Consider the following 15,217-nt stretch of genomic DNA (forward strand, 5'->3'; position numbering starts at 1 on the left):
TATTGAAAGTGCATCGGCACCAGCTGTAAGTGGCAATGGTAGTACAAGATCTGCTATAATGATGTGTGCTGTTGATGGCTCTCCCACATTTGCATATTTGCACAGCTCAATGCACACCGTGGTGACTCCATTACTTTTTATACAATTATTTAAGCTAACCTTTGATATGTTTTTGTTAAACAATAAAATATTGCTGATAGCTGTTACAGCTGATAGCTCAGACAGAAGAGAGTCTCTGTCAGTGACGAATTGCTGAATACGACTAAATGTGAGAAATAGCCTATGCACAGGGAATCTTAATTTCTTCAAAAACACTTGTGCACATTCTAAGTGCTGTGCTGGTTAATTGATTTCTAGCTCTACGATATCCAGAAAGACAGTGCTGACAACCTCCCGCTGCACACACAACACTCTATTATTTTTAAATAGATTTTTTTTAAGCTGAAGGAACACAAAGCCACTTTTTCAGCAACAGTGACTTGAAACCTGGTTCCAGGAGACCTAGTTTGAGGCAACTTTGCTGTATCAAACCCCAGGTCTCCCTGGTGTGCCATGCAAACCTTGTCTTCTGAAAGTGGCTTTGTGTTCTCTCAGCTTGAAAGGATGCAGTCATTCTTCCCACTGTAGGCCAGGATTTTTTTTTGTTTTTAGTGGTGTTTTTTTTTAAATTCTGACCTCTACATCAATGCTCCCTTTGCCTTTGTTTGGGCTGCTCTATCGATATTAAAGGTGTGACCCATGCTCTCTTTACTCCTGTAGAAAGCCTACATATTTACATTCCTCCTGAGCTCCAGACTCTTCATTGAACCTCAGGAACTGCTCTCCAGATTGTGCCACATGTGCATCGAGCAGCAGAACCTTGATGACCCTGTACTTGATAAGGTGGGACACGTTTGTATCTGTAAATATTGTTTAGATTAGTTTTTTTTAGGAGTGTAAATGCTCTTTGTACCGTTTGCAAAGTTCAGCAAAACACAACTCGGAGCATGCAGTTAACCAGTATACAGCTTCAAGTGTCATTTTAATTGCTTTTTTTTAATCTTTCATTTAGTGTTGTATGGTGTTTGCAGTCATCTTGTCAGTCGAGTTGAAAAGTCATCTTGTTAGGCAAGTTGAATGGACTGAGGAAGGCTGTTCATTCCAGACAGTTTGAAGTAGCTCGAAGCCAGGTGGATTTAGTGAGAAATCAAATAGCTCAATAGTGGAGCAATTAAAACCAGAAGCGCTCAGAATTATTAGTATTGCTGTACTATTGAGTATTGTGTTTCCCCCTGTTATCTAAAACATTGTTAGTAAAGATTTTTTTCTCTTGTTTTAGGCAAAAGTCAGAAAATTTGGGCCCAAAATCCTCCAGCTCCTAACGGAGTGGGCGGAGACGTTCCCGTATGACTTCAGAGAGGAGAAGATGGTGGCACACTTGAAGGGAATGATCCACAGGATCGCTCCTTGCGATGAGGTACTGTGGCAAAGTGACTGCTGGTAATGAACAGGTGCAGAGGTGATGCAGTGCAGAAATTATCACAGACTGACAATTGTAATCCGGGTTGGAAAAAAGACACTTTATTTGTAATCCTGGTGTGGCGACCAAATAATAAGCTCCGGTGATACACAGCAATGTGTAAAACATGGAGAACAGTAACAGGGATTGCAGCCCTAAATAATAAAGACAAATGATCTGCCCCACAATAATATTCGCCACAGTCACCTGTCCTGGTGCGTGCAGTAGTGTTTGTGGTGGATGATAACAATTTATTATTTCTCGTGACAGTTTAGTGCAATGTTGATCCGGTTTTGTGGTGGCCCAAGGCGACGGCTCTGGATTCATGTATAGCCGTCTAGTGATACACAAACACAGGTAGTTACTTAAACAGACACCATCAAACAAACAAAACACTCACGATTATTTCTAGTAAGCTTTTCTCTGCTTCACACTTGGTCCTTCCAGTTTATAACAGAAACCAAGCAAAGGAAAAGATTTATGATTCTCCATCCTCTTTATGCTAGCATGCATGACCCCTTGGTAAGTGATTGCAGCTGTCTCTATTGCCTGCAGCTGCTACATGGTTTACCTTCATGGTTAATACGTTCCTGCACCGGAGTCTCGCCTTCTTCCAGGCTGACTGACTTCCCGACCATGGAAATGAACTGTCAGGCCAGCCCGTCCAAAGACTTCCCCTTTCACTATTTAGTGCCCTCACAGGTCGGGAGGGAGATTTACAACCAGAACTAATTATATTTCTGTCACAGTTACGCACAGCATCCACGGATGAAATAACCAGAGCACTCCATGAATATACCCTGTTTATAGAGCAAGTGTAATCTACGGAAAAGAAAGTATGTTTAAACTTGTATTTGACAGCTGGATTCAATTTGTTTAGTACCACAGTGTAATGAGGAACAGTAAGATTTGCCCATCATTGGTTGAATGAAAGCAAGATTCACGCTGCAGTATTAACTATGAAAAAAGTTATTCAATCCTAGATCTCTCAATACGAGGATAAAATATGTTATGCAATTGTGAATGTGTGGGTGGCTGTGTGTCGTGAAAGGGTGATGTAGGTGCTCCAACAAAGACAAACACAAAGTTCACGGTTCAAGGTATTTCTTTTTAATTTCCTTTCGGGCTCCTTGACCGGATTTAAATAATAATGCTGGCTCTACCCACCAATGGGTATAGCCAGCATCAAAACAAGGGGGGTTGCAGTCCCGAAATAATAATCACAATAAGCACAGACACAACACTGATACGTCTCCGGACAGTGTGTTCTGTAGGTGCAGGTGCGGTGCTTGATCCAGGGGTGCGCATATTCGTGTTCAGGTGCAGTGACGTCCAGGTCTAATACTGGCTTGAAGTGACAGCTTCCGGGTTAGTATTAGCCGTCTGGCGAAGACAAACATACACAGTTAGCTGCCCCAACACAACACTCTCAGTTTCTCCTCTCTCCGTTCCTCCCATTAACCACAACAAAAGGAACTGATCATGACGTCACATCCCCCTAAAGTACCCATAGCCCCGCCCCCTCCGACAGCTAGTTCAATCACATCTCCTCCAATTCATGAATGAAACTTTGCTCACCGTACTAGGGTGATGACTCCTGGTACCGTGACGTCGCCCCTTTCCTGAATGGCTGGCTTCCGACTGACCCTGGAATGAACTGCCCAACCATTCAGTACGGCGCACATAATTCCTGCTGTGCAGTGCTCTCACAGGTTGAGAGGGAGATTGTTGATCCAGATTCATTCGCTCTTTGTCACAACAATGTACTGGGGTCTGTCTTAATGATCTAAACCAGGCTTTCTCAAACTGGGGGTGGCAAGGATTTAGTCACACCCTCCCTATAGTATTATTAATTAATACGTTCTACTTTCTTCTCCTTCCTTCATCTCTGTATGTCCCACCTATATCTTTACGTAACCAGAAGTTACATTGTTATAAATATAGAATTGTGTTTGATAATTAAGTGGCTCTTTTCCTTGACATTTCTCACCAATTATTCTGGAAACCATATCAAAGAAGAGTTAATCTCATATGAAAATGTAATAAACTAAGTGACCATTTTACAAAGACAAGTTTTTTTGTGGATGAGTTTCAGTTTTGACGAACTTCGTTGTGTAATAAAGTGGATCATTTTTGAAAAATACTGCTTTTAAGATGGCTAGTGAGGAATGTGAGCATGGAAGTCATGTTTCAAAAGTGAAAAGTCGGAAATATGACAAATATATTGAGCTGGGGTTTACATATGCTGGATCCATGACAAATTTGCAGTGTGTTCTTTATGGTAAAATAGGTGCTCAAGAAAGTGTGAAGCCTTCAAAAATGCACCATCATGTAGAAACCAAGCAACCTTCCCTCAATGACAAACCAAAAGATTTTTTTTCAGAGGAAGTTGGTGAATCTGAAAAAACAATAGGATGTTATTTTTCAAGCAAGCAGCGTGAATATTAAAGGTCTCCGTATGTCCTACATGGTGGTTTTAAGGATAGCAAAAGGCAGTAAGCCCCACACTATTGCTAAATTGGCAACCATTTTGCTCAGACCTGACTGCAAGCCCCTTTCAAACAATTCGGTTGCACTGTGCATTAATGAAATGGCTGCTGACGTTCATGAACAGCTTTACATTAATGTCAAAAACATGGACTTTTCTGCTAGACAACTCAATTAATCGACTGATATATCAGGGGCTGCACAGCTGTTAGCTTTTGTAAGATGCATTTGTGATGTATCCGTGTAGAAGGATGTATTGTTTTGGCGGAAAGCATTCAGGACACTTTTTCTGAGGCAGTTAAAGATGCTGGGCTGGACTGGGAGCTGTGTATTGCGGTATTGCTGTGTAGAGCTATGACAGGAAATAACAGTGGCCTAGTGACTCGAATTCAGCATGTACACGCAATGCTCCTGGGACCCATTGTTCAATACCTTGTGAAGCTTTAGCTACTAAGAATATGCCTGTTGATCTTCACAAGGTGCTTGATGAGGCTGTAAAAGTGGTTTGTTTTCCGTGATTTGCAAAGAACTGGGTTCTGAACATGAGCAATTGCTGTTCCATATGAAAGCATAATGGATTTCTCGTGGGAAGGTTTTGATACGTTTGTATGAGCTGAGATAAGAAGCAGTGTTTTTTTCACTGACACTTTTGTTGGAGTTGAGACAAGAAGCAGTGATTTTTCAGGAGAAATGATGATTTCCTCATGCTGGACTTCTCCAAGATTCCCAGTGGCTTGCAATGCTTGCTTATCTCACGGATGTGTTTTATGGGACTCAACAAATGTCTATAGGGATGTGATATATAACCTTCTTTTTTATGAATGACAAGATCGAAGTATTCATTCAAAAGCTTAATATCTGGTGTGCAGGGTGGCAGTTTTGAAACTTTCTCTTTGATGGCAGATTTCATGAGAGAAAATTTATCCTGCGAGTTGAAGATAAAGGACATCATCCTGTCACACTTGCAAGGCGTATAAAACCAACTGCAGCAACATGTAGCCTTTGGATAAGAAACCCATTTGAAGAAGATGCTGTTAAAAATGCAACCTTATCCCCTGCAGTACAGGACAAGCTTGTGGATTTAGCATGCAATAATACCCTGAAACTTTTCCAAAACAATTACTTTGTGATTTTTGGTTATCTCTGCACATGGACTACTTAGAACTAGTCTGCGAAGCCATGAAAGTGCTTGTGCTTTTTGCATCGACATACCTTTTTGAGTCACTAATCTGGTTGCACTCTAAAGCAAATATCATAACCATCTCAACATCTTGAATTGACAATAGAACTGGCAGAAGTACAGGTGTCATTGTCCATCTATCAACAGTCCAAAGCACTTTTGACCATTGTTGCATAGTCCAATTTCTGTGTTCTTGTGCATATTTTAGCCTTTTAGTCTTGTTCCCCTTTCTTAAGAGGTGTTCTTACTGCAACACATCCTTTAAGTCCTAATTTCAAGAGTGACCTTCGTACTGTTGATTTGATGGACAACAACACCTGTGCCTTCTGCCAGTTCTGTTGTCAGTTCAACACTTGTCTTCTTTCTATTCCTTAAGGATATTATCTTAAAGTATTGCTCATCCTTGATGGACAGCTTTTTGGGTCTTCCAGTCCTGGGTTTGTCAATTACAGGTGATGTTTCTCTGCGCTTGTTGATTATGCTTAGGATACCACACCTTGAAAATCGAGTGGTGCAAGCTATTTCACTCAATGTTTTTCCTTCTTTATGCAAGTCAAGGTTGTTATAATAGTAGAAAATACTATTTTGATCTCTCTGGCTACTTCACCACCAAAATTAGTACTATTTGCCTACACCTTCTGACTCTCGCCCAGACTAGTCCCACCCCCAGCTTCCCATTCCACCTGGCTCCCTGTCTTATCATTGCCAATTCAAATTCCTTAACCTTGTGTACAAATCTCTCCATGGTCTTGCCCCACCTTATCTGGCTGCATTGATCAGCTACTATGTTCCCTCATGTCCCTTACACTCCCAAGCCTCTCTGTCCCACCCTCGCCTTGTGCCCAATCCCGTTTCCATTCCTTTTCCCTTCTTGCTTATCTTCTTTGGAATAGACTTCCACTTGTCATAAAACAGTCACCCACACTGCGTAATTTCCGTTCCTCGCTCATAACACATCTCTTCTCCCTAGCCTATCCTATTGATACTTCTGGCACCTGACCTCCTGTTATGATCCTGCTTCCCTGACCCTGACCTAGCCGCTGGTCCTTTGCTCTCATTTAAGCATCTAATCTGTCTCCTCACCCTAGCCCAATAAGCTTACATTCTTTTTCACCCATTTTTTTTGATTGTACCATTTTGTTTAAACTTGTAAAGCGCCTTGGCTAAAATGTAAATAAATAAATAAAAATAGTGGAGGCTTTGAGTAACTTGTTGATGCTCATAATGCACTGGAGTAGAAAAATGCAACATGTCTAAGACTTTTGCACAGCAGTGTAGATATTTACAACTGATACATTGGTTTACTGGCTATATTCAGAAAAACCCACAGCAATCGTGTGCTTTCTCAAAGTACATTGAGCTAACAAAATAATTACACAAAACCTCACCATCACACAAGAGATCTCACATATTATTGCATTAGAGAGAGACACACGTTATGGTAAAGCTGTGTGATTTTTAACATGTATTCTGTTTTTATTATATGTTAGTAAGTGAGTGTCAGCATGCCAAGCTGCACTGCAAGGAGCGCAGCTCAGCTGCTTCTGGGAGTTTGAGTTCTTGTAAATGGGGAGAAAAATAGAATGTTTAGTTTTTTTAGACTCTTCTTGAGTGCATTTTTATATATTGATGAAATAATTGTGTTATATCTATATGCTTTCATACAAGTAATTTGTATTAAGTAACTTAATTAGAAAAATGTAGTTTCTGAATACAGCCCTTGTTCACTGGGAAGCAATTGCGTGTTTATCATGAAGCTGTAATGTCATCTCACTGACAGAGGACAGAATCCCTAATGACAGTGCATCACAAAACACTGCCTGTTGCATGTGCATGGCTGTTAGCGTAACACTTCCTGTTAAATCTTAATATAATAATCATTTTTATATAGTGCCTTTTCATAGTAGACCACCATCACAGAGCGCTTTACAAGATACAAGTCTAGGGTGTGTGAACTATGTATCAGTTGCAGAGTCACTTACAACAATGTCTCACCCGAAAGACATAAATGACTTGCTCAGGGTCACAGAATGAGTCAGTGGCTGAGCTGGGTTTTGAACCAGGGACTTCCTGGTTACAAGCCCGTTTCTTTAACCACTGGACCACACAGCCTCCCTAAATGTCCATGGCTGTTAGTTTTGAGGAGATATGCTGTTGATCTTATACAGGGCCCTACTTTCTCACGGGACTCATACTGGCAGTGTGTTATTTTTATCCTCGTCAGTTACTCACGTATCTTGTTTTCAAGGTATGTATTTGCCCAGCGTTTAGTTTAAAAGATGACAATCAATTGTTATTTGACAGCTGATTGAAACAGAGAAGTCACTGTTTGTTTTACACAACTCAAGTTGTTTGAAGTTCTCTTTATTGCTTCTGTGATACCGGAAATCACTATCAGAGAATCAATTAGGGCTTCATTGTTTGTATTCTTACCTTCAAGCAAAAGCTTAAAAGGATTATCTGTGTTCCAGCATAAGAAAGGTGTGCTAATCAGAAGTACTGTTGCCTAAGTTCAATTCAAAAGACGGCAGGACCTTTGAAGATAATGAAGATGAAATAAATTAAACACTGGTTTCATTATTAATTGGCCTGAGCTGGCCTTTTTTGTATAATTATTATTATTATTATTATTATTATTATTATTATTATTATTATTATTATTATTATTATTATTATCTTCCCTTATTAAAGTTTTCCACAGTTGTTCCATGCTTTTCTCTTGGTTATACTATGCATTTACCATAGTTTACCATGGTTTGGCTGCCACACAGCACAGAATTCCGCACAGCACCACACTACTGCACAGCGCAGCTACCGCACAGCACAACACTATTGCACAGCACAGCTTGCCACACAGCACCACACTACCTCACAGCACAGCTGCCGCAGAGCACAGACTATCAAACAGCACAGAATTCCGCACAGCACAACACTATTGCACAGCACAGCTTGCCACACAGCACAGACTATCACAGTCTGTGTTGAGAAAGGCCAGGGACTGAGGGGGATTCAGGTCAGGATTGAGGTGTGCTTGGCAAAATGTGACTGTGCCTATGATACTACTAGTTAAAGAGCTTGGTATGGTAATGAAATATCATAGTTATCTTAACTAATGTATTCTTCTTGTCTCAGTCATCACATGCTGCTGACTCTTTTAAAAGTTTAAGCACTCTGGTGGCGTCAAAGGAGCTTTCAAACATGTGCAACCATTAACCTGTCTCTCTGCAAAGCTCTTCCCCTAGTGGATGAGAGAGATACAGCAGTAACATATTCAAAATCGGGTACAGGTTAAAAAGTCACCAGAATGACTGAAACAGAAAATGACATTCAAAGTGGTACTAAACTACAATAATAATACATTATATAAGATAATGGAGATTTCAGACCCATACCAGGCTGCTATTTAACAGGGCACCAGTGCGGTATTGCAAAGAAACCTTCTTTCTCCTGTGTGTGTCATTGAATTGCCTACCACCCTTCTACAGTTGTTTATCCCTTACATAATGCACCTGAGGCAACCAAAAAAACTCTTTGATGTTTTCTTTACAAATTAAGATACCTATTTACTGGTCCTCATTACCCTTATAGAAATAGAATATGCTGGGGTTTCTTCTGTGGATTTATTACTGGTACCACAATTCTTAGGTACTTGGGTACAGTCAATCTCAATGTTTCTGAATTGAAACACTGTCATTGTTTACATAAATAACATGTGTGTATTAAGGTTATGAAACATCTAACATTGCACTTGAGTCTTTTGTGTATTTCTGTCTGTAAAAATATGTAAAATGTTGACAGTGATATTTAGATAAGGTCCCCACTGTCTATAAATATAATGCTTGTTTCTAATCTTAAGAACATAAGAAGAGTTTTGAATGAGAGGAGGCTTATTGCCCAGTTCCTCGTTTCTGATTGATCCCAGAACGTTGTCTTGTTGGTTTTTAAAGGGTACCAGTGATTCAACGTCAGTAACTCGGTATCCCATTCCATACGCTCACCACTCTCTGTGTAAAAAAGGGTCTCTGTGCTAATTTCAATTCATTTGTCCTTGTGAATAAAATAATGTATAGGGTTAACTTTGTTGACTCCTTCATTTTAAAAACTCAACCTACCCTTCTTTGTTCTGGACAAAATAGATTATGTTTGTTAAGCCTATCTGCATCACTCATATTGTATAGCCCTGTGATTACTCTGGTTGCCTTTGCTGTACTGTCTCCAACACAGCAAAGTCGGGACCAGAACTGAGTACAGTATTCTGAGTGTGGTCTCACCGTGCCTTATACAAACTCACCCTATCCGCCTTTGATTTGCACGCTACACTTTTGACTTACCCAGGCATTTTGCCACTGATCATTTCTGCAAATGTGTTCAGATGGTAAAAGATGATCAAAGATAAGCAGCCATAAATATTCAGTCTGTAGGGTGTCTAGTTAGTTAAGATTCTAATGTAGTTACTTATTTGCCTCAGTTCAGCTGATTTTATTTAAACTTGATGCTAACAATAAACTCTTTCTTACAGGCATACTGGAAAAAGATGAACCAGCTCCTTCAGAATCTGAACCAGAAGCTGGCCTCCCTGAACCAAGGGGAGGAGAGCATTGTTAAAGTTAACTCCTCCGTCTCAGACAAGCTGGTTGCATACAAGAGCAAACCCCCCCCCATTCAGAGGGACATACTGATCATCTGCAACGACCCCTACACGCTGGCACAGCAGCTAACCCACGTGGAGCTGGTGAGTCTTCCAGCTGGCACAACAAACAGGTTATAGCAAACCCATATTTTCTTTTTAAAACATGGTATGTGGTACTACACTAGGTTAAAGAAATCAATGTTTGCAATGTACAATTTTAAACTAGCTTGCACCTCCCAGGTCATTATACCTGGAGAGTTACATTGTCCCCTACCCCTTTACTGACTTCGTTCCTGTCAGCAACCAGTTGCTTGCTTTCCTATTGACTGATAGTCTTTCAGACACTGACAGAAGCAGTGAGTATAAGTGCACCTAGATAGCACAAGAATATGATGTCAACATTGAGAGCTTCCTTTAACCTGAAGTAGTGCAAGATCTCAGGTTTTAAACTGAAAATACTTGTGTGGTATAATATGCTTTTATGTAAAACATGCCACATTGAACAAATGTGATATTCTTATATGGGGACACTGTTGCAAGGAGACAACTGATATTTCATACCTGCTTTCATACCTGTTGAATGATACCGCGGCGAGGCTATATATATATATATATATATATATATATATATACTATATAAAGATATATATATATATATATATATATATATATTAAAAGGAACTTAAATGCTTCAATTTTACGAAGTTATAATTTTAAAAGTATAATTTTGCCGGGTTAAAACTTGTTTATCTTCAATAATAATAATAATAATAAAAACTAAGTACCATAAACTACCAGTTACATGGCTTTGTAGTTTATTTGAAAAAAGTGTAGTCAGTCCTGGCAATTATTCCATGTCTATTAAAGGCACAGCATTTATTTAAATGGACCCCAGTATGGGATGTACAGTCAGTGGCTGGTGTATTACAGGACATTGTGCACACAGTGCAGCCTTCTGAAACCTGGCATTATTAAATAGAAGGGTGTTTTTACTATGTTTACTTCGTCTTTGTACAATACAGACCACCCAAGTGACCCCAAAGAACATTAAAACCTTCAGATCCACAACAGTCATTGTACAACCCGCAAAATAAAACTTCTATGCAAGGTCACTGTTTCATTAATCAATCAATACCTTATTTATTTATTTATTTATTTTAATTCAAGTTGCAAATTATAACATTGTAAATTAACCAATGTTGTTTTCTTTTTAATTGATTCAAAATGTAATTTTAATAATTTAGGTCAGACTAATAATCATTGTCCAGAATTCTCAAGGAAGGTGGCTTCCGTCACCCCTCATTCGAAGCTAATAGCTTGGACCAGCATTCCAGTTGATGAAACCTGGGTCTCTATGCAATACAGTATTAAAAATATTTGTAAATATGCTTTAAATTCCAGATTCTGTATATGAGTCTATAATAACACAGAACTTGAAGTCTCTTCCGGTGTTCCATACTGGCAGTATTGTTTTCCACACTAGTTCAGTTCTACAATCTCTTACCCACATTAGGAGACAGACTTGTTGCCAAGGACACAAGCATCACAGCTAAAGTATTACTCTGCATCTACCCTGAACCAGGCAAAGAAAGGGTACACCGCTCTTATATATTTCATCTTATAAGGCAACAGAAACAGATTAATGCATTCGACATCAATACCAGTGCTGGGGTTACAGTTAGTTACAATTGTGGTATAAAAGTAAAAATATGTTCATGTGCTCTGTTTAATACTTTTGACCCTGCATTTGAAAGAGACGCAGTATATTTCTCATACACCCAGCCACTGGTATCCACCTAATTTCAAATTAATTATCTATTTTTGTGGCACAATTGAGGTTCCAAGGCTAGCGTAATTATAACCTAATGTACACCATGTGGTATCTTCAGTGTCTCCAGCAGGCTTCCAGTCCGGCTCTGTTTGTAGAAATATAGATATGCTTTTGCTCTGAATTTAATTGGAAGATATTTAATAATAAAACCACTCTTTTTTTTTTTTTATTCGTAAAAACTGTACACTCTATAAGCCTAGTGTATTTTTCAGGCTATACTGCCTGTGATTCACAGCCGCTACAGCAAAACCCTGAGACTGAGAATGTATTTTGACTATAGGAGACCTGATAGTATTATCTATCTAGAGAAAGCTGTATATTATTATACAACCTTCCTCTTTCCATTCTTGCTCGATCCTGATTAAATACCTGTCAATGTAGAAGCAGATACTTGGCAGCAGGCCACTTCTCTCTACAATATTGTGCCTTACCTCTGCCAGGGTTTAAATCTGGCTCTGGGACTGACTTCATTCCCATCAGCAGCAGATCAAATTTTTTTCAACAGGGACTGTCTGTCTGTCAGCCCCAGTTAGGATTGATCTTCACATTGCTGTTGGAAGTTACCTATAAGTGGCCAATGTAATGGAGGCAAGTTTTAAATTTCACACTACAGAAAATATGTAGACTGAACAGATGTCTGTGAGTATATTATACTGTCAGGGAAATAGTGGAAGTATAACTAATTATAAATAGCAGTTATACAAAAAAGTCTACATACAGGTGATCTTTGACTCCTGTTTAATGACTGGTTGCAGATTGTTGACTACAGTTGGCCAATTTGATAACGAGATGAGATTGAGTTTTACAGACTGGTTTCATTGTGCAGCTGGCCAGTTTGATAACAAGATGAGATGAAGTTTTACAGACTGGTTTCCTGGTGAAACTACTCAAATATGACGGAGTTCAGGAACTGCTATTCTGTTCTAGTGGCCTAGAACCCAAGCCAGAGTGTCTGCAATATATTACCAGCAATAATAAAAAGAAAAATCGTTCGTACCTGTGCGCTATGGTGCTGCTCCTTAATTCAGAAAGTATTACTATATATATATATATATATATATATATTGAGTACAGTCGTCTGTATCTGACTGCAGTGGGACCAGAGAAAGAGCAGTTATGTAAAGTCAGTCAAATGAATCCTGTTTTAAATTTTAAATTAGGGAGCTCCCCTAATTCCCTTGTTTAGAAAGATACAGGGTATTAATGCTTGTGACAGAGTAGCTGTCTGAAGTGTGGGTGGTGTATTCGCTGCTGAGTGACAGGCAGGAGATCGAGACAGAGTTTGAAGTTGATACGCCCCGCAAGCAAACAGGATTTATTTACATATCAACACACTGAACAGCTCACATGACACTTCCAGCAATGGCAGCGCACTGAGCACATACAACACAGTGTATGAAAACTTTGGTAGGATCTACAATCTCTGAATTAATCTGTGTTCAGTAATAAACAAACCGTGGCTACTCGCTCGGCTGTCAGCGGTTTTGACTTGCTTACTCACTCTTCAGTATCCAACCCTGGTGCTGGTTCTGAAGAGCTTGGTCATGGCAGATAAATGGTTAGGGTGAATATGTGATGGACTGTATTCCGTCAATTTGTCATGCACTTTTCATCACCAACAATTCATCACCAGCGACAATAACTCACCGATTAGGGTTATGGTTAGGCTAGCAAGCGCCACACAGGTCATTTTCACCTGTAGTGTTTTAAACAGCTGTGATATGATAATGTCCCCTCCTTGATGAATTGTCGCTGGTGATTAATTGTACCTGGTGATGAACTGCTGGTGATGAATTGTTGGTGATAAATTGTTTGTGATAAATTGTTGGTGATAAATTGTTATAGACCCGTGACGGACAGATACACAACAAATTACTGTAATTGCAATAAGAATCGCTATAAGGAAACAGTAAAAACATGGAAAAGATCATGTGAAGCTACACCTTTAATGATTTAGCTATTTAATTTTACTTGACACCAATTCTTTCTTTGATGTCATCAATCCTGTACGTACAGTAGAATAAGACAGAGCACCTTTTCCCTGGGGTAACTTATGAGATGTGAATGTTATACAGCTAATGTTTGTTCATGTTATTGATCTTCTTTCTCCCACAGGAACGACTCAGTCACATCGGCCCTGAGGAGTTTGTCCAAGCCTTTGTACATGACGACCCCCTGGACAGCACAAGGGTAAGCTAACTCAAGAGGATTCGATCAAGAGAGTAAATGGAAATAAGGGAGGAGGTGCTGCTCTGTTCTTACTGAATGGTTATTATAAAACAGATTGTTAGAATGCTGCATACTGATTGATCCGTCAGTGTTCCAAGCCGTTACAATATCCAGCACAATATCACCATTAGGAACGAGGAACAAAGGCAAATCACTGCACCTGTGCTAACCATGTATCACTGCACCACCAAAATCAAAGAAAACACCTGTCAAAAAATGTCTGCTGTCATGGAAGATACTAAAGACACTAAAGGTCTTTACGTTAGTTTGCACTACAAACCAGTTTGCTACTTTAAACTTGACACCATTGTGGTATTTTATTTGTAGTATATACTGTAGTATGTAACTCCGGTCGGATCCAATTGTCGGATATTCCATTTTCTTTTCCTCCTTTTAGTTGTTATCACCCATCGTTTTGTGGAATTGACTCTTCATTTTTAACTGTGGATATTTTTATATTTTCTGACAGTATTTATATTACTACATGCAATGCCTTAACCACCTGACTCTCGTCTTTCTTCACTGTCTCTACTCCTTTACCGGACACTCACTCTCTTTACAGGTACAAAAATGTAGCATTGACATGCTGGAAAAAATAAATACCACAAAACAAACAAATTGGGCTGTTAATGCTTAAATAACTGGCTTCTGAAAAAAAAAATACAATTTGACTTTAAATTATTACTTAATAATGAATAATCTTCATCCTAAAACTCTTGCGCTGTTTGATATATGCTAGCGCCAGTGGGAGTGAATTACCTAGCAACAATGTTACGTAGAATATGCAGGAAGGCAGGCACCTCACAGATATATAACTAAGCAAAGTTTTTATTTATATAGTTATTTAAAGTCTTTATTAAAAAAAAAAAACAATTATTGCTTTTACTGAAACAAAAAAACAAATGTTTTACATGAATATTATTTTTAGTTCATGGGTTCATGACTATTTTCTGTTTTGGAAGGTTATACCTCAAAATGTTAATAAATCCTTAGAAACTATATAGATCTCTCCTTTCTGTTTTATAACATGTTTATGAATCAGGTTTATAAAAGCAATAAGGCACATGAGGGCATGGGTCGTACTGGATATTGTCACTTCTTGGTTTGCTGCAGAAACTCGTCTGCGTCTCGTGCCTTACAGCGTACCAAGAAGTGACACTACCCAGCAGAACCCATGCCCTCTCGTGCCTTTTTGCTTAAATGTTTCCTTCCTGCTTTGGGATCTAGTTTAATTTTTATTTTAATCTAGTGTATTTATTTCCCCTGGAGTGATTTATAAATGAAAATTGTATTCTAAATCAGTGCACACACATACAGGATCTCTCATAATAACTTTGTAGAAATAAACACATTTCTACAAAG

The 15,217-nt window shown here is 39.0% G+C and overlaps 1 protein-coding gene across 1 annotated transcript in view; it reads left to right on the forward strand.

The window, feature by feature from the left end:
- LOC121323764 (ras-GEF domain-containing family member 1C-like) overlaps positions 1–15,217 on the forward strand; it is a 68,453-nt gene that overhangs the window by 25,509 nt on the left and 27,727 nt on the right. Inside the window, exons 3-6 of the mRNA XM_041264967.1 lie at positions 760–882; positions 1,319–1,456; positions 9,685–9,897; positions 13,742–13,816. Of these exons, the coding sequence (XP_041120901.1) occupies positions 760–882; positions 1,319–1,456; positions 9,685–9,897; positions 13,742–13,816 (549 nt within the window). The remainder of the gene's footprint in view (positions 1–759; positions 883–1,318; positions 1,457–9,684; positions 9,898–13,741; positions 13,817–15,217) is intronic.

This window comes from Polyodon spathula, chromosome 12, assembly GCF_017654505.1.
Source record: "Polyodon spathula isolate WHYD16114869_AA chromosome 12, ASM1765450v1, whole genome shotgun sequence".
NCBI classification, from domain to species: Eukaryota; Metazoa; Chordata; class Actinopteri; order Acipenseriformes; family Polyodontidae; genus Polyodon; species Polyodon spathula.